Raw genomic sequence first — 18,532 nt, forward strand, 5'->3', positions numbered from 1 at the left:
GGGTGTGCAAAGCAAATTTCCCCATTGTATTACAAAGAGTTATCTAAGTAGGATAGAGTTCCTAGTGCATAACCTTTCCTACAGTAGTCTTTTAAGGCCCTTCTAAGATGATTCTACAGAAATGTGGAGTTGCTAGAGGGATACAGAAGTGAGATCTATTACAGAGCGTAAATGGGTATGTGCCCATTTCACTGTGAGGCCACCATTACAGAATGTCAGTGGATGAACCCGAAGGCATGTGTGCCAGAATCTATGTTTGCCATTGGACATTCAAAGATGCAAAGGATCATGACATAATATAGCAAATGCCAGAAATATGTTCACTTATGGCAGAGACATACCCAAATACCAGTTCTTTTTTTAAAAATTTTTTATGCCTTGATGGCTTTTATTTATTTATTTATTTATTTTTGACAGGCAGAGTGGACAGTGAGAGAGAGAGAGACAGAGAGAAAGGTCTTCCTTTTCCATTGGTTCACCCCGCAACGGCCGGCGCACCACACTGATCCGAAGCCAGGAGCCAGGTGCTTCTCCTGATCTCCCATGGGGTGCAGGGCCCAAGGACTTGGGCCATCTTCCACTGCACTCCTGGGCCACAGCAGAGAGCTGGACAGGAAGAGGAGCAACCGGGACTAGAACCCAGGGTGCCGGCGCCGTAGGCAGAGGATTAGCCTATTGAGCCGTGGCACCAGCCCTCAAATACTAGTTCTATCTGGGATGCTGGCAGAGTTCCTTCACTGAAGCTAGCATTTGGCTGAGTCTTTTTTCAGGAACAAGTTAGTCAACCAATAGAGAAGAAAGAGTGGATCAAGGTAGCTTCAAAGGAACATTTCTGAACAGAAGCAACTGAGGTGTCTCCTGGAACTTTAATGGCTTGCTTTTTCCTTTCCCTTCTGCTAACCTCTGTTATATCAATGTTGTTATTTCTAATACATTTTGAAAAAATTCTCCTTTGCAGAAAGAATGGGTTGTACCATATCAGCATCTAGTAGATATTAATCTTGTCAGTAAAGGGGTATGATTAAGGATTCCTTTCAGCTCGAACATTAATTCACTTAAGTATTTATTAATCATTTTCTCTCCCAGACTAGACACTCACAAATAAGTCTTTGCTGTCAAAAGTGAGTCACATGGCATGAGGAACCCATCATTTCCCCCCATTGTTAGACATGTCTGTGTAATGAATCAATACAGGCCCTGCCAGTTCCAAAGGTATTTGATTTTGTACGATGTTTGCCTTTTGATGACTGGGCTCCCTTCAACAAAGTTATTTGTTGTTGTGCATGAAGCACACACACACACACACATACAAAGTAAGACAAAAAAAAACACAAAACATAAGCTGTTAAAGAGCATTGATGTCAAATGATAAATGTATCTGCTTAAGAACCATGTAGAAATAGGTTACTCTATTTAATAAAATTTCTCAGTTTAAAAAAAGTCATCATTTTCCCTCCTTTAGACCTCAGTTGGATTTCCAAAATACAAGTGAATCAACCAGCGGTTCTGAGGCGTGCGGAACAAATCCAGGCTCGCAGGACGGTGAAAAAGGAGTGGCAGGTAAAGGTTCTTCTTGAGCATTCTGTCCTTGTGTTTCACAACTCAGGGACTCTTCCCTCAAGGCCACAATATTGAATTTCGCTCAGGATGCATCGAAACTTAAAAGATTGCAGCTGTCCATGACTTATTTTAATAATTCATATATGATGATGATGGGTTGGAGAAAGATAACACATTTATCCAAACAAGTTAAAAATCTTATCACTCTTGACTGGCAAAACCGCAAATGAATTTAAAGCATCTTTATTCATGAGTGAATTAAATGGCATATTTTCTCAACACATTTATTCTGTTTCTTAGACATGCCTTCTTTAGTTGTCTTTTATTTTAATTTAAAAACCATAACATCTAATCCTGGTATGTCCAATGGTCAGATCCTAAGAGTGTCTGACCTTCTTTGATCATCATGTTTCCCTCACCATTACTTTTCATAAATCATTTTTGAAAATCCCAAAAGCAATGTTTCATAGAGGACTTGCAGTCAGCGTATTCATCCTTGTACACCAATCAAAGACGTGCCATACAGGACTAGAAGGAATTTGGAGTTCATTTCACAAGTAAGGCAGATCATTGTGACTGAGTCCTTTAGAGTGACATTTCACATTTTGCTCATCCTTGGAAGTACTTTGATTGAAAAGATAAAAGGAAACTCATCAGAATGAGGTGTGAAATAGGAATATTGTTTTAGAAATAGGATTGGGTTAAATTAAAAAAAAGGACTTAGGAACTTTAAAAAATAATATCTCATCCAAGATATCAGTGATGGAGAAGAAATTAAGATAGAACCTTCTTATTCCTTTTTTTTTTTTTTTAAAAAAAAAAAAAACAGGTAAGTAGACTTGTAGATAGTGAGAGAAAGAGAGACAGAGAGAAAGGTCTTCCTTCCATTGGTTCACTCCCCAAATGGCCGCCACGGCTGGAGCTGCGCTGATCTGAAGCCAGGAACCAGGTGCTTCTTCCTGGTCTCACACGCAGGTGCAGGGGCCCAAGTACCTAGGCCATCCTCCACTGCCTTCCCGGGCCACAGCAGAGAGCTGGACTGGAAGAGGAGCAAATGGGACTAGAACCAGCGCCTATATGGGGTGCCGGCACCGCAGGTGAAAGATTAAACAAGTGAGCCATGGCACCGGCCCCAGAACCTTCTTAATCCTGAGTTTTCCCAAACTGGGATAACTGTGATGTGCTCCTTCGGCTATGATGGATAGCATAAGTAAGGCAACGTGGCCTGTTAGGGATTTCATTTTGAGATATCTGTGGGGAAAATTTTTTAAAGCTGCTTTTTCTCCCTTTCATTCTATTCTGGATAATGTTCATCTTGTTGGTCACTCCTGAACAATGCTTACATGTCAGAATGTTCCTTATACCATTCTAGACATCAGGTACTAAGACCCAAATTTGTCTAATGATTTTCTAATAACTAACAGGGTTGGAGGTGAAGGTTTTTAAAAAATGTACCTTGTTTTTACTTTTGTTCCCATCAGGCTGCTTGGCTCCTGAAAGCTGTGACCCTCATAGATCTTACCACACTTTCTGGTGATGACACAGCTTCCAATGTTCAAAGGCTCTGTTATAAAGCCAAATACCCAATCCGGGAAGATCTCTTAAAAGCCTTAAATATGCATGATAAAGGTAATGTTGCTGTGTCTTGTCTATCTCATGTTTATTTGTTTACAATCCTAATTCTTACTTCTAAGAGAATTTGAGAGGAGATTCAGTAGCTGGCACATGATGGTAGAGAATGAAACACACAACAGAAACTCTGACCATAGACAGATTATTGAGATTCCTCTCTGACAAACAACAGGGAGAGAGTTTCAATCTTGTTTCTAGGTCAGTTCTTTCCATCCCTGGATTAAAGTGGCTGGTACAGAGTTTTTTTGTAGCTCTTTTCAGTTCTTCAGTTTGGGAAATTCTAATTCCCTAGCCAAATGTGCAAAAGCTAGTCTCATTACTTAATAATCATATCTCATACATAAAGTATTTTCTGTGAGTAAACAAAATACTTTTGAGAATAAAATGTAAATGCAAAATATTGTATGCTCGTATATTGGGTTCTATCTTTTGAAAAAAGAGTGACGTTTGGTTCCTTAGTGTATATGAAAGAAAGAACTTTGTAAAGTTGTCCAAAATTTAGAACTTTAACATTTCAGAAATGGAGGAGACCTCTGGAAGTTGATCCACTCATTTTCTTGATGATGAAACTGAGACTTGGAAGACTAAGCTCTGTTTTCAAGACCATTTGTCTTCATGGTTGTTCTATGATTTTTGGAGACAGATCCCTTTCCACAGAGGGATGGTTTGTGGCACCTGAATGCCTGTCTGTTACCAGTTCACATAGAGACGTTGAATTGGCCCCATGCAGCTATTCTATGTGAAATAATTTGTAGAAAACCTACAGACCTAAACAACCCTACAAGCTTTTGAGAAGTGCTGATTATGCTTCTTTTGAATTGACAATAAAAACAACACCTTACTTGTAGCACTTAACAGTAACGACTTTTGTATGAAGTCTTACAATATTGCTTTGCTTTATAATGAGTATTTGATTTTTTAATTTAAGTGCTTATTCCATAAAATGAGGCCTCTATTTCAGATTTTATTTCTTACAAAAGAGAGAGTAGGATGAATTAAATGTTACTTTGCTAAAATGTCCTGTGAATATCACTTAATTTTCCTTCTTCTGTACTTCCTTTTTGGATGCTGTGCCCATCTGTGTTTTCTTATCCACTGAAATATTAGCGTCGAATTGTGATCACAAAGTTTATTATTTAGGAATTTTTAAAAGTGGTATTACATTAGCCTCAAGTATCAAAATTGTTTTTTATGGCTGTAACCCTGAGAAAACAATCCAGGTAATCAAGAACTGGAAGAGAGTGAAAAATAAAATGGCTTTTTAATCTCTAGTGGGTGTGGGGGATTATTTTTTCTCTCATTTTGATTTCTGCCAGTTTTGTGGTTTAAATAATAATTAAGAGTGTATCATGAGAGTTGAACTTTGCCCAACATCCTGTTCTGATTTCTTTCTTCCCAGGCATCACCACAGCGGCCGTTTGTGTGTACCCTGCTAGGGTGTGTGATGCTGTAAGAGCACTACAGGCTGCAGGCTGCAATATCCCTGTGGCATCAGGTAGAATTTCTTGTGGCTTTAAGAAGTTAGTTATTGCTGGTATTTATTGCTTTGACATAACAAGTAAAGCTGCCATCTGCAATGCCAGCAACCCAGATGGGTGCTGATTCAAGACCTGGCTGTGTACTTCCAACCCAGCTCTCTGCTATGGCCTGGGAAAGCAGTAGAAGATGGCCCAAGTACTTGGGCCCCTGCACCCACGTGGGAAACCCAGAAGAGGCTCCCAGCTCCTAGCTTTGGATTGGCTCAGCTCTGGCCGTTGTGGCCATTTGAGGAGTGAACCAACAGATGGAGGATCTCTTTCTCTCTCTCTCCCCTTCTCTCTTTCTCTCTTCCGCTGCCTCTGCTTCTCTGTAGCTGTGCCTTTCAAAAGATTAATATTTTTTAAAAGTTATTTATCATTTCTTTTATTTATTCAAGAAGCAGAGAGGCAGAGATGAGCTACCATCTGTTGCTTCACTTTTTAAATGCCCACAACAGGCATGGTTTGGCCACGCCAAAGCTGGGATCTGGGAACTCAATCCAGGCTTCCAGTGAAGGTGACAGGGACCCCAATCTCTTGAGCCATCACCCACTGCCTACCAGGGTGCACATTAGCAGGACTGGATCAGGATCCGTAGAGTTGGGACTGGACCCAGGCACTCTCTAATGTGAGTTGCTGGCACCCCAACTGGATCTCTTCACTCCTGCACCAAATGTTCACCCGTGTTGTGAATTTTGCTGTTACTATTCAGTGTTTCCAGTCCCTTAACTCAGATGCTATGGGGAATTTTTTATATATATATATATATATATATATATATACATACATACATACACACACACATACATACATATATATATACACACACACATACATACACACACATATATACATATATAATTTTATATTTTGATCTAAAACAGTTTATTAGTTGTATTTATTCATGATTTTAATATTAATTCATTGCTTTGTATATAGTACATATTACACATTAACTCTCAAGAATACAAAACTATCCTTTAAGAAATGTAGTTGTTTAGGAGGTAAAGTCAGATTTAAAAAAAGTCATAATGCAGATATAGTATTTTACACACACACACACACACACATATACATGGGACTACTTCACAAAGTTCGTGATGAAATGTAATTAAAAGATAAGTTTTTTTGGTGCAAAAACATTTGGAATCCTTTTCTGTAAGAGACCGTCAAAAAGTTCATGAAAAATGCATACTATGAAAGAACGATGCATGAATTTCAGATTTTTTTGTACCCAAAGAAACTTTTCATTCTATTTCACCATTGTATGTTTACCTACATTTACCTTACAATTATATATATATATATATTCTGTTTTATATTGCTATATGTATATATTCTGTTATATATACATATATGTATTATATATGTAAGATAAATATATATAATAAAGATATTCAAACAGTGCAGTTGTAACTGAGTAGGAAATGCTTATTTCTACACAGGTTGGTGTCATAGAGGAAGGAAACGCATTAGTAATCATAGCAGAGACAGTAACCACATTAGGTTTTCAAGGATCAGGAGTAGGCACAGAAGCATGTTTGGGGAACTCAGAGTGATTTTTATGTAGTTTTTGGGTACACAGGTAGGGCAAAGAGGAACTACAGGAGATAACGGACAGGTAGATTGGGATCAGATCTCATAGGGAATCCATGCCCTGCAGTGGCATGTGAGCCTTATTCTGATGATGGGCAAGATGGTGAAAAGTGTTAAGGAAAAGCTTCGCATGATCAGCTTCATGGTGTAGTAAGTTAGAGGATGGCAGGGGACAAATGAGCAAGGAGTACAATGGAGTTAGGGAGACTTATCACTGTCTGTGTGGTAGAGGATGAGAACTACACTAAAGCAAGAGAATGAAGCAGAGAGTACATCTAGGAGACACTCGTGTAAGATAGTCAGTAGGCTTTAGGTTGAGGCAGAGAAAAGGCCTAAAAAGTTCAGTTCATGAAGCAGCTAGGACTTGAATCAGTGCTCAAATGGGATGTTGGTGTCCCTGGTGGTGCTATAACCTGCTGTACCACCACACTGGGTCCTCCAGCACTGTTGAAATGGCTGTCCTGATCCCTGTTAAGGGTCTGGGAAAAGCAGCAGAAGATGGCCCAAGTACTTGGACCCCTGCTACCCATGTGGGAGTCCTGGAAGAGGCTTCTGGCTTCCACCTGGCCCAGCTTCTGGCTGTTGTGACCATCTGGGCAGTGAAACAGCAGATGGAAGATCGCTCTCTTTCTCTGTCTCTCTCTAACTTTGACTTTCAATTTTAAAAAAATTAATAAAATTAAAAATTGAAATGGCTGTCCTGCCTCTATTTAATTGCTTTTAGGCCTTAGTCAAAAATCATTTGGCTTATTTATGTTGGTCTACATCTGTGCTGTGTTTTATTGACAGGGGTGAATGCCTACCAATACCACATTGTTCTGTTTGTTATTTTAAAAGTTGATATAGCCTTCCATATCAGTTTTCTTATTTATGGCGTTCCATGTAAATTTTATCATGTACTTCTCTATATCTATAAGCCATATGATTAGATTTTGATTGAAATTGCCTTAAAACTGTACCTTAGATTATTTTGGTATTACCTGAAATGTTACCGTGTTATATCCAGTCCTCGGAACATGATGTGTTTCTTTTTGGATCATCTGATTTCTTTCACTAGAGATTTGTAATATTCAGCATATAGATCCTGGATTTTTTTTTTTTTTTACATTTTTACTTAGGTACAAATTTGTGGGAAATTATGTGTGGTATTGAGTTTTTAGTGTCGGTTTACACATAATAATTCTTAATAGTTCTTATACATAATAGGTACTTGTTAATGCTTTTTCCCTTTGAATTAATATGATCACATGATTGCTCTTGTGGCCTGCAGATGTTGAACCAACCTTGCATCCCTGCAGTAACTCCAGCAGGCCAGGGAATATGAAAATGTGTATGTGTGTGTGTATATATTTGCTACTATTTTTTGGTAAAATTTTCTATCTTAAAAAAATAGCTTCATTTCAGTTTATGTGTCTGTGTATAGACAGTTGGATGGGTACATAGATAAAAGGTTAGAATCTGGTTTAAAAAGATGTCTAGAGTATCACAGTGCTTTAGAAATAGAGTTGCTAATCTTATGATTTGATTATTGTTTATAGCCCTTATCTGTATTCCTGTGGAATAGTGGTCTTTCTACTCTTTTACTTGTTGAATATTGTTAGTAGTACATTAAAATTAAGTAAAAAAATGAAGGAACTAGCGAAAGATTGAAGGAGGGCGAGAGGGATGGAATTACGGTTATCTTATTAGAATTGTACCTATGAAATATATGAAATCTTTTCTCTTTATATTAATAAAATTTTTAAAAGGAGTCTCTGAAGATCATTAACTCATTTTATTAGGGATACATCAAAAGAAACATGGTATGCAGGATTGATATGCAACTTGTGCGAATTCCCCAAGCATTTGGCAGCTATATCTTTATGGAACTTAATTTTTCATCAGCCTCAGTACCTTCAATTTTTTCTTTTCTACAACAGGGAAATGTGCTTTTTTCTAAGGTAGCACACATAGGGAATTTAATAACATCAAAGAAACACAAAAGATTATAATTACACACAGAGGTGGAATGAGTGGTGTGCATGTAAATAAGTATTGTTATATTTTCATTTTCCTTGTATTTACACATGGCCCTCCTTGTCCCAGCTCTGCCATGTGCCCCGATTTTGCCATCTAAACAGGTGTTTTTCCCTTCTGCATTTTCTTTATTATTGTCTGGCTGGCTGGTTGTTTCAAGGTAGGCAGTGGAGGAAAATATATTACAGTCTGGTTCCCACAGCTAAGGGGAGTCTCAACTGAGTGAGTCAAGACTGAATCATGATAGCCAGCTTGACCAAGAGCACGATTCAGAATTAACCAGCGTTCATCCTTTTTGGACTGCAGCTACTATCTTTTGGTTATCACTGTGATGAAAACATATTTTATTCATTATTGTTGGTTACTGAATGTACCCTCATGAATATCTCTGCAGCAGTTTAATTTATCCAGAAAATACATTAGTATTTGTCCTAATTCCAGTACATTATTAGATAACATTCTATTTCTTCACATGTAGTTTGTGGGATATGTATGATGTTCTTCAGTGTCATTAATGCTTTGGTCTCAAAACACGAATTCTTTGTTGAGCGAATGATGAATTGAATTTTTTTTTCTTTCCCTCCCTCTCTTCGTCCTACCCTTCCTTCCTTAATCTCTGCCAGTGGCCACTGGCTTTCCAGCTGGACAGACTCATTTGAAAACACGACTAGAAGAGATCAGATTGGCCGTGGAAGACGGGGCTTCGGAAATCGACGTGGTAATTAACAGGAACCTGGTGTTGACTGGCCAATGGGAAGGTAGGTGCATGTCCTTATCTGATAGAATCACAGTTCTTCCTTGGTGACTCGAATGAGGGGGACCTGCTAGGAGGCAGCATGCTTTGGAGGTCACCGTTGAAGGTTACAAGCTGCTAGATTAGAGCATGAATTCAGGAGGAAGCAGGGCTGGTATTGTCCATCTTTGTGTCTCATAAATCTACACGGTTGCTTGCCTGCATGAACTTTTTAGATCCCTTTGAATGGTTAGGTGAACAGTTATTTTCGATGCAATTGATTTATAAAAATTTTTTTAAAAATTGATTTTACCAATATGCTTCTCTTTTAGAAAGGAAAAATTACTACTCTTCTGTAGTGTGTTTTGTTTCCCAGTACATAAATCACTGCAGGAAATTCCCCCACCTCCATTTTCTTTTTAAATATATTGGCAAGAGGGAGAGGGGGAAGGAGAGGGGGGAGAGAGAAAGAGAGAGAATTCTTATCCACTGGTTCACTGCCTATTCAATCCCTAAATGTCCACAGTGGTGGAGTCTGGGCCTAGACAAAGCTGGGAGCTGGAAACTCAGTCTAGATCTCCTATGTGGATGGCAGAAGCCCAGTTACTTAAACCATCACCTGCTGTCTCCTAGGGTCTGCACTGATAGGAAGTTGAAGTTAGGAGCTGGGGGTGGGCCTCGAACCCAGCCACTCTGATATGGAATGTGGTCAATAACTTCTAGTACAGACTCTGGGCCCTGCTCTTCCCTTTCTTTGTTAATCTCTGGGGGTTCTGAGAGTGTGGGATTATAATAAGTAGGCTGAGTCTGTTTTGTTCCTCATATTATTAAACATCAGTCCTATGACTATTGTTGCATATTCACGTTTGAGATTAATGATGCACTGTCATTGCAGAAGAGAGTAAGACATCACCCATTCCAGTAACAAGCAGTTTCTTTTATAATTAGATATTAAAGAATCAAATAGGGGCTGGTGTTATGGCAGAATGTGTTAAACCAGTGCTTGTGATGGCAGCATCCCATATCAGGGCACTGATTTGTATCCTGGCTATTATGCTTCTGTTCCAGCTCCCTGCTAATGTACCTGGGGGAGCAGCAGAAGACAGCTCAAGTACCTGGGCTTCCGTCAGCCATATAGGAGACCCGATTAGAGTTCTGGGCTCATGGCTTCCGCCTAACCCTGCCTGGCTATTGCAGTCATTTGAGGACTGGACCAGTGAATGGGAGATCCCACTTTCCGAGTGTCTTCTCCTCTCTCTGTGATTCTGCTTTTTAAATAAATAAATAAATAGATAGATAAATCAGTAAATCTTTTATAAAAAAGGATCAAATAGATTTTTACCTCTGTCTTACACTAAAGATGAGGTCAATGGCAGTAGAAGTCTTTCAGGAAAATCATTATCACAAGTTTAACTGTGAATTTTTAGTGAAATCAGAAGTTAAAGCCAGAATAATACTAGTATATTGTCCCTTTAAATATGTACACATCAAGTAAAATCATAGTTTAATCAGCTATGGAGATTCTCCCTACTCTGTGTTTTATTTAAAAAGTTCATTTATTCATTTTGCAGAATATCAGAGAGGGAAAGAGAAAGGTTTCTCCCACCCATTCCCCAAATGCCCACAACAGCCAATGTTGGTCATAGCCAAAGCCAGGAGGCCAGAACGCAATTTTGGTCATGGCAGGGACTCAAGAATTTGGGCCATCGTCTGCTACTTCCCAGTAGCAAAAAGCTAAATTATCAAAAAGCTGAATCTTAAGTGGAGGAGCCAGGCCATAACCAGTACTCTGATACGGCATGCAGGTGTCTTAAGCTGTTTCTTAATTGGTGCACCAAATGCTTGCCTTGTACTTTTAATTTGTGTTTCTTATTATCATTCATTTTTTGTTTCAATCAGTTACAGTCATTCTTAAAAACTTATTGTAAATAAATATCCATCTTTCAATATGTTGTTCTGTTTGTCTGCTTTTAATTACAGATTTCAGTTAAGATTGAAGGCTAGAATAAGAGAAAATGAATAAGCATAATGTTTAAAACGTTTGGAGTAAGCATAATATTTAAAATAAGTTTTGTGAGATTTAGTTGGATAAAATCCATATGTCTCTTACATTTTTCACTGAGCAGTTATAGATATAGAAGTATAGTTTATATTATAACATGTGCTCATATCTCTAGAATACTGCTAATTGGAAAATAAAATACAATAAAATATAATAAAATAAAATACAAGGTGATGGGTTTTGAGGTAATTGGCTATCCCTTAATATACAAAGGAATGGTTGTTTTTTAGAACTGATAATTTCCCAATAATAGACATTGTGCAAATATAACACATCTTTGTCCTAGACCATGCTTTTCTATTAACTCCATGTTTTTATGGTGTTAATAACCTTTTGGCCCAAAACAAATTGAAAAGGAACATTTAATACTAGAAACCTATTTCTGAATAGAAACCTGCCATGACTTAGGACTTTTTTTCACTACCATATTTTGTCTTAATTTTGATTCTCAATTTGATCACATATTCTATTTTGCCAGTGTCATGTTTCAACTTTTGCTGTTTACTAAAATGCAAGTGTGAGCCTAAAATAGATCTCTTGGAATTTGTTGATGGAAACTTCTGCCAGGCTATTATTATGTTTTCAAATCCAGGGCTATCTCCTCTCTGGCACTGAAGTTTGTGGAACACTTGGCAAAGGACAAGAAAAATGACCTCATTTTTTTAAGCCTAGCTGTCCAGAGTGTGTCCCAGCCATTTCTAATGGTCATAAGGGTCCATGGCCTGTGGTATGAACTGGAAGAAGCGATTGGAAAGAAGCTTATTGCTCACTTAGGATTCTCTGTGGTGATCATTTAAAATCTCTATTTTGAAGTAGGCCTTTAACCTAGCAGTTAAAATACCAGTTAAGGTGCCTGGGTTCGATACCTGGTTCTGGATTCTGAATCTGGATTCCTGCTGATGCAGACCTTGGGAGGCAATAGTGATGGCTCAAGTAAGTGGGATCCTGCTACCCATGCAAGAGACCTGGATTGAGTTCCCAGTGCCTAGCTTTGGCCGTGGCCCAGCTTCACTGTCTGGCCATTCTCTCTCTTTTTCTCTCCTTTTCTATCTCTTGAATAAATAGAGGAAGGAAGGTGTTTTTTTTTTTTTTTTTAATTTACAATCTCCATTTTCCTTAAACTCCTACGTCTTGCCCCCTCCTAGGTACCATCCTCTGTTAGCAGATGACCCTCCTGCTGCTCCTCAGAGAAAATAGAAACTGTGGGACAGGAGGTCTTTTATAGTCAGGGCATCAGGTCTGCTTCCTTTTCTTCCTGCTTTTCTCCTTCCTGCACGGTGACGCTTGTGTGCCCTGGCACTGTCAGAGTCCTTGCTGCGTGTGCTGGCCATTGTCTTCCTGCTGTGTCTGGAGCCTCTCTCTTCTAGTCATTCACATCAGGCATTTGAACAAACTCAAGCTTTTGTTTTTAAAATCCAGTTTTTAAAATAAACCATATTCCACCGGCGCCGTGGCTCACTAGGCTAATCCTCCACCTTGCGGCGCCGGCACCCCGGGTTCTAGTCCCGGTCGGGGCGCCGGATTCTGTCCCGGTTGCCCCTCTTCCAGGCCAGCTCTTTGCTGTGGTTAGGGAGTGCAGTGGAGGATGGCCCAAGTGCTTGGGCCCTGCACCCCATGGGAGACCAGGAGAAGCACCTGGCTCCTGCCATCGGATCAGCGCGGTGCACTGGACGCAGCACGCCAGCCGTGGCGGCCATTGGAGGGTGAACCAACGGCAAAGGAAGGCCTTTTTCTCTGTCTCTCTCTCACTATCCACTCTGCCTGTCAAAACAAAAAACAAAAAAACAAAAAAAAACCCACACACACACACATTCCTTCTCCCCCAGCTGACTCTCCCTTTCTTTTTTTTTCTTCTTCATGACTAAGATTCTTGAAGCAGTCTGTTTACTTGTTTGTATTGACAGATTTCTTTTTTGTTGTTGTTAAAGATTTATTTATTTATTGGAAAGGCAAAGTTAGAGAGACTGATAGCTTCCATTTGCAGGTTTACTCCCCAAGTGGCCACGTTGGCCAGGGCTGGGCCAGGCCAAAGCCAGGAGCCTAGAACTCCAACCAGGTCTCCCACTCAGGTGCAAGGGCCCCTTGAACCATCCTCTGTTGCTTTCCCAGGCTCATTAGCGAGGAGCTGGTTGGGAGGAGGAGCAGCTGGGTTTTGCACCAGAACCCATATGGGACACCAGCATCACAGGCAGCTTAACATGCTGCATCACAGTGCTGCCTCTGTTTTGACAATTTCTAAACAAGATACAGATAGCCCTCCCCTCATTGTGCCCAGGGCACGTTCCTCAGCTCTTTATTTAGCTTTCGTTCAGCAGCATTTCACAAGGGAGCCCGTTTCTTCCCTCTGGAAACACTTCCTTATCTTGGGTTTGCTTCATCTACCTTCCTGAGGTCACTCCTGTGTCTCATGTGCAGGATTTTCCTGCTACTCCTGAGGTGTCAGTGGTCCTTGGGCTCTGTCCCACTGTGACTTCTCCTCACTGATGACAGTTGCATCTGTACGCCCAGGACAAGCTGACATCCTGAACACCGGACCCTAGATCGCTTTGGCTCCAAAACTCCTGTTGCATTTTCTTGCCAACCCATGTTGCTCTTCATCCTTCATTTTCTTAGAAGTGAATATTCAAAAGCGGTGAATCTTCTTGAAGTCTGAGAATCTAACCACTTTATAAAGAAATCTATGAAAAAATTTTTATTTCCCTTATTTTATTCACAACTTCTATTAAATACAGCCTTTTCTATATTTTTTCAGGACTGTTTTACCAAAGATTATGTAAAGATACTTGAAAAACTAGTGGAAAGTAAATTTGAAAAGGGTTTATTTTGGTGCAAAATATTTTTAAATCCTTGCATTTGTTTTTCTTAATACACATTTTTCATGAGATTTTTGAAGATCCCTCATATGCCTATGTTTCAAAAAATTTTTTTGCACCAAAAATAAATTTATCTTTAAATTCCATTGTCTGTGACCTTGTTGAAGTACCCTTGTAGTATGCTGAAATACAGTGAGTGATGTGGTCACAGGCTCCTGAAATCCCTGAGTTGACTCACTCCTTAGATGACAACCCAGACTCTTGGACTTTTTGTACTTAGGCTTTGTATTGTCCGGTCATGTTCAGCTCACTGGAACACACTGTCTTTTCCTTTCCTACCAGTGCCTCTTTCTTACCTTTCCATGTGGATGTAAATGAGTACATCTAATTTATCATTAAGGACAGTGGTTTTGACAAGATACCGTATGGGATATATTGTTGATTCTCGGAATTACCTGATGACATTTTCCCATTACTTATCCCAGCCCCTCTGCCAGTAGAATCTCTCAGATCCCTCTGGGCATGTGTAACATGACAATTGAGGGTTGGTTGGAATAGATGCTTCCTACACTGTAAAAATCTCTCCAGGTGATTTTGATTCCGGTCCTGGTCCATCCCAACCATCCCATATTCCTTCCTCACTGGGAAGCACTAAATTGGAATGTCTTCTTTTTATTTTTAAACTTCTTTTTATTTTTAACAGACTAGATATATGCTCAAAAATTAAGACATTCCAAGTTAATGCTTTTTTAAAAATATTTATGTATTTGAAAGTGAGAGTTACACAGAGAAAAGAGAGGTAGAGAGAGAGGTCTTCCATCTGCTGGTTCATTCCCCAATTCCCAGGCCATAGCAGAGAGCTGGATTGGAAATGGAGCATCCAGGACTTGAACTGGTGCCCATATGGATGCCAGCACTGCAGGCGACATCTTTTTCCACTACATAATGCTGTCCCCAAGTTTGTGCTTCTTGGTTTCATATAATTTAGGTGCGGGATAATTGAAGCAAGGTTGAGTTTACATACATACATTGTTGAATTACATACTGACTAATTAGTACACATCCTGTTCCCATGCATTTCTATTTATGTAGCCTGCTCTAAGTTAGTTATAAATAGGAGACTTGATGAATAAAGTTTTATTCTGGTGAATGTAGCCAGAAAGTGTGTCTACTTCTGTGCCCTTGGGGAAGGCTGCACTCTGTGTTGAAGACAGCAACTAAAGGGGGATGTTCATCCAGATAACCCGATTTTTGTTGGACTCAGACCTAGAACCAACATACTGGAGTGAGAAGGGGTAGCTGAGAGCAGAGTCTTGGCATTAGGCAGTGACGGGTTGGAATTCTGGGTCCACCAATTTACTTGTGAGCAAGTTCCTCTATGTGTCTCCCATTTCATTTATATAACATGGTGATAGTGACTCCTCAGTCACAGGACAACAATAGTGATGAAAGTGAATGATTTATGTAAATTCCCACAATGCATTTCTTGGCTTAGATGAAACCTTCCATGCCACCTGCAGTGTTTCCTTCTCCATCCCTCCCCTTCCTGAGGATGATAGTGTGTTGGCATGGGAAATAGCAGAAGAAGGGGACGGGACTCAATGGTGTTTACAGTCCTGTAGAGTTAGAATGACCTGTGATTTTCTGTTTGGCATTTTCCTTGTGAGTATTCTCATGATCAGTATGTGTAATACAATATTTCTTTGTGATGATATTGAAGTTGACATCTAAGTTGTCATTCTTAAACAGTTCCTGGAAGAAAGCCTTTTCTAGAAGGGATTCATCATCTCATAAATCTTATTGAGCCAGATGTTGAAAATTAAATATATTCCATACTCTGTAAATATACAGAGGTATCTTTTACTGTTTTACTTTTTCTTCCTTTACTTTTTTAAAATGAACTCTATCTCCTGCATATATGAGTAGGTACCTAATATATTTATTTACCAGTAACATGCAAAGGCTATCAGCTTTTTACCTTGGTCACCAGACACGTCTCCAAAGGTAGCTAAGACCTTCTATGACATTTTCCTAGCATAATGTGTTCAATGTGGCAATTGAAAATACCATTTGTCTCCTGTATTTACAGCCTCATATACTTTTCATCTTCAGTTGTTCACCCTTGAGTTACCTTCCTAAACCAGGTTTGTGGAGTACATACCTTATGGTTATTACAAATTTTAGGGTGAAATAAAGAAATCTCAGAGCCAAAGCCACAAAGTCTGTCATTCTCTCATATTAGAGGTATTTACAACATTCATAGAAAATGTGTATAAAAATTCCAAAAGTTTCTTGCACCAAAGTGGATTTATTTTTAACCCATTTTTCTGTGGACTTTTTATTGTACCCTTGTATAGCATAGATTCTAAAAATTGGGGTACTAATTTATTTTGCTTATTTTTACACCAGAAGATGGTAGAAAGAACATTTCTGAAAAGAAATTATGATTTTTTTTCTTTTCTAGAAATGTTAATCATGATCTTATTAGAAAGCAGTCTCTGGGGGTTGGCGTTGTGGCACAGTGGGTTAACCTGCATGTAGGATGCCTGCATTCCATATGGGAGTGCTGATTCAAGTCCCAGCTGTTCTGCTTCCGCTTCAGTTTCCTGCTGCTGTGCTAGGAAGGCAGTGGGAGATGACCAAGTACTTGAGTCTTTGACATCCGTGTAGGAGACCCGGATGCAGTTCCTGGCTTAGCCTGCCCAGATCTGACTGTTGTTGCTATTTGTAAGGTGGGGTGAGTTGGGGTGGGAGGTGAACCAGGAAATGGAAGATTTCCCCCCACCACCACTTTTCAAATAAATCTTTTAAAGCCATCTCTAAAATCATAGATACTTTTTGGGGAGGAATCATATAATCTGTAAACAGTGGCTTCTCTGTTTTGAGGATTATTTATAGCAGTCAAAGTTCAGAGATACTTAGGGCAACTGTATGCTTTTATGGGCTTTTGTTTTTATGCTATGATTCTTTACAAGTTCAAAAATTATTGACAAAAATATTACTTCTTATAAGTTATTTTACTACTTTGTTTTTCAGCCCATCTCTGTTTTTAGCCTTACAAGATTAATTAGTTGCTTTGGTGGATGACATTGTTTATGAACTTTTTGTAACTTTTCTAGTTTAGGTTGCTATACAATTTTATAGTGTTTTACTGTACATAAAATTATCTTAAGAGTTATTTTCAGGCCATTCTTATGCAGTGTTGGACATTTTTCTGGCACTCAAAAACTAATTGCTGGGATAAGTTCCTTAATGATTATTTACTGATCAGCACGGGAGTTTTGACCTTCTCTGTTTCTGACCTGGGCCAGTTCACCCCTCCTTAGGCAACCTGGTAGTCCCCCGCTCCTGGGAGGTCACCATATTGATGCCGAACTTAGTGCAGACACCCGATTGGAATAGCGCATGACAGCCCAGAACTCCTGGACTCAAGCGATCCTCCAGCCTCACCCTCCTGAGTAGCTGGGACTACAGGCGCGCACCACCGCACCTGGCACCTTAATGGTTATTTAAAAAAAAAGATTTACTTATTTTTGAAAGACAGAGTTAGAAAGAGACAGAGCAAGATGAGATCTATTCTCTGATTCACTCCCCAAATGGCCACAATGGCCATAGCTGGGCCAATCCAAAGCCAGCAGCAAGAAGCTTCTTCTGGATCTCCCACCTGGGTGCAGGGACTCAAACCCTTGGGCCATCTTGTGCTGCTTTCCCAGGTGCGTTATCAGGGAGTTGGATCGGAAATGAAGTGGCTGGGACTCAAACTGGAGCCAAATGGGATGCCAGCAGCTTTACCTGCTGTTCCACAGTGCTGATTCCCTTAACAGTTATTTTTTTTTAACTTGCTTTGAATGCACGATACACACAAATTAGGAACATAATCTTTGTACACTTGGATTTTTACTGAAATCCTAATTCTAAACAGGTCTCATGTCTAGAGCAATGCTTTTCCAAAAAACTCAGTGAATTGTCAGCTGCTTCAAGATGGATATACTTTCCTCTTAGGTGAGAGGGAAGATCATGCTAAGTAGAGAAAAAGATGCAGATTCCTATAAGTAGGGAGTAAATAGCGGCAGGACTGAAGAAGACAGAGCCAGTTGTCTGCCTGTTCAGATGCTGTTTGAACACATGCACTGTGACTCCTCCCTCCACTGCTTGGATCTACTCAGGTGCACACAGGCCTTTCTCCCTGTGGCTGAGTCCTCCAGTTCCTGACAGTGAACCCGCCAGTGGTGCAGCCTCATTTGTTTCTCAGCTGGGAATGATGGGTAGAGGTCAGGTTATGACTTCCACTTGTCATCAGTATGTCAGTAGTCGGAGTGATAGTGGGGACAGACAGGACTCAGTTCTTCTACTGCTGTCTCATGATATTGGTGAAGCATCTACAATGTAATACATCCTGGGTCTCTAGTTCACCTACTTACACTACTCCAGAAAACATTTATTACCAGGTTTTTGATGTGACATCACTATGCCAGCTACCTCTCTGATATGTGTGTTTTGTTAACTTGCATTATTCTGACTAATTTGCAGCCCTGGCATTTGAATTCCATTTCCATTCATCAGTCATCTTTCAGAATAGCCTACCAAATGACTATTTTTTTGA

General features: G+C 39.6%; 1 protein-coding gene and 1 pseudogene across 5 annotated transcripts in view; one reads left to right on the plus strand and one right to left on the minus strand.

The window, feature by feature from the left end:
• DERA (deoxyribose-phosphate aldolase) overlaps positions 1–18,532 on the plus strand; it is a 121,271-nt gene that overhangs the window by 47,004 nt on the left and 55,735 nt on the right. For all 5 annotated transcript variants that reach the window (XM_089303884.1, XM_051850797.3, XM_002712636.6 and 2 more), the window contains 4 exons: positions 1,463–1,560; positions 3,042–3,189; positions 4,592–4,687; positions 8,945–9,079. In XM_089303884.1, coding sequence (XP_089160010.1) covers positions 3,177–3,189; positions 4,592–4,687; positions 8,945–9,079 — 244 coding nt within the window. In that variant the 5' untranslated portion in view covers positions 1,463–1,560; positions 3,042–3,176. The remainder of the gene's footprint in view (positions 1–1,462; positions 1,561–3,041; positions 3,190–4,591; positions 4,688–8,944; positions 9,080–18,532) is intronic.
• LOC149124734 (signal recognition particle RNA) lies at positions 17,142–17,424 on the minus strand (annotated as a pseudogene).

Source organism: Oryctolagus cuniculus, chromosome 9 (assembly GCF_051225735.1).
Source record: "Oryctolagus cuniculus isolate XC-2025 breed Fujian yellow rabbit chromosome 9, ASM5122573v1, whole genome shotgun sequence".
Lineage (NCBI taxonomy): Eukaryota > Metazoa > Chordata > Mammalia > Lagomorpha > Leporidae > Oryctolagus > Oryctolagus cuniculus.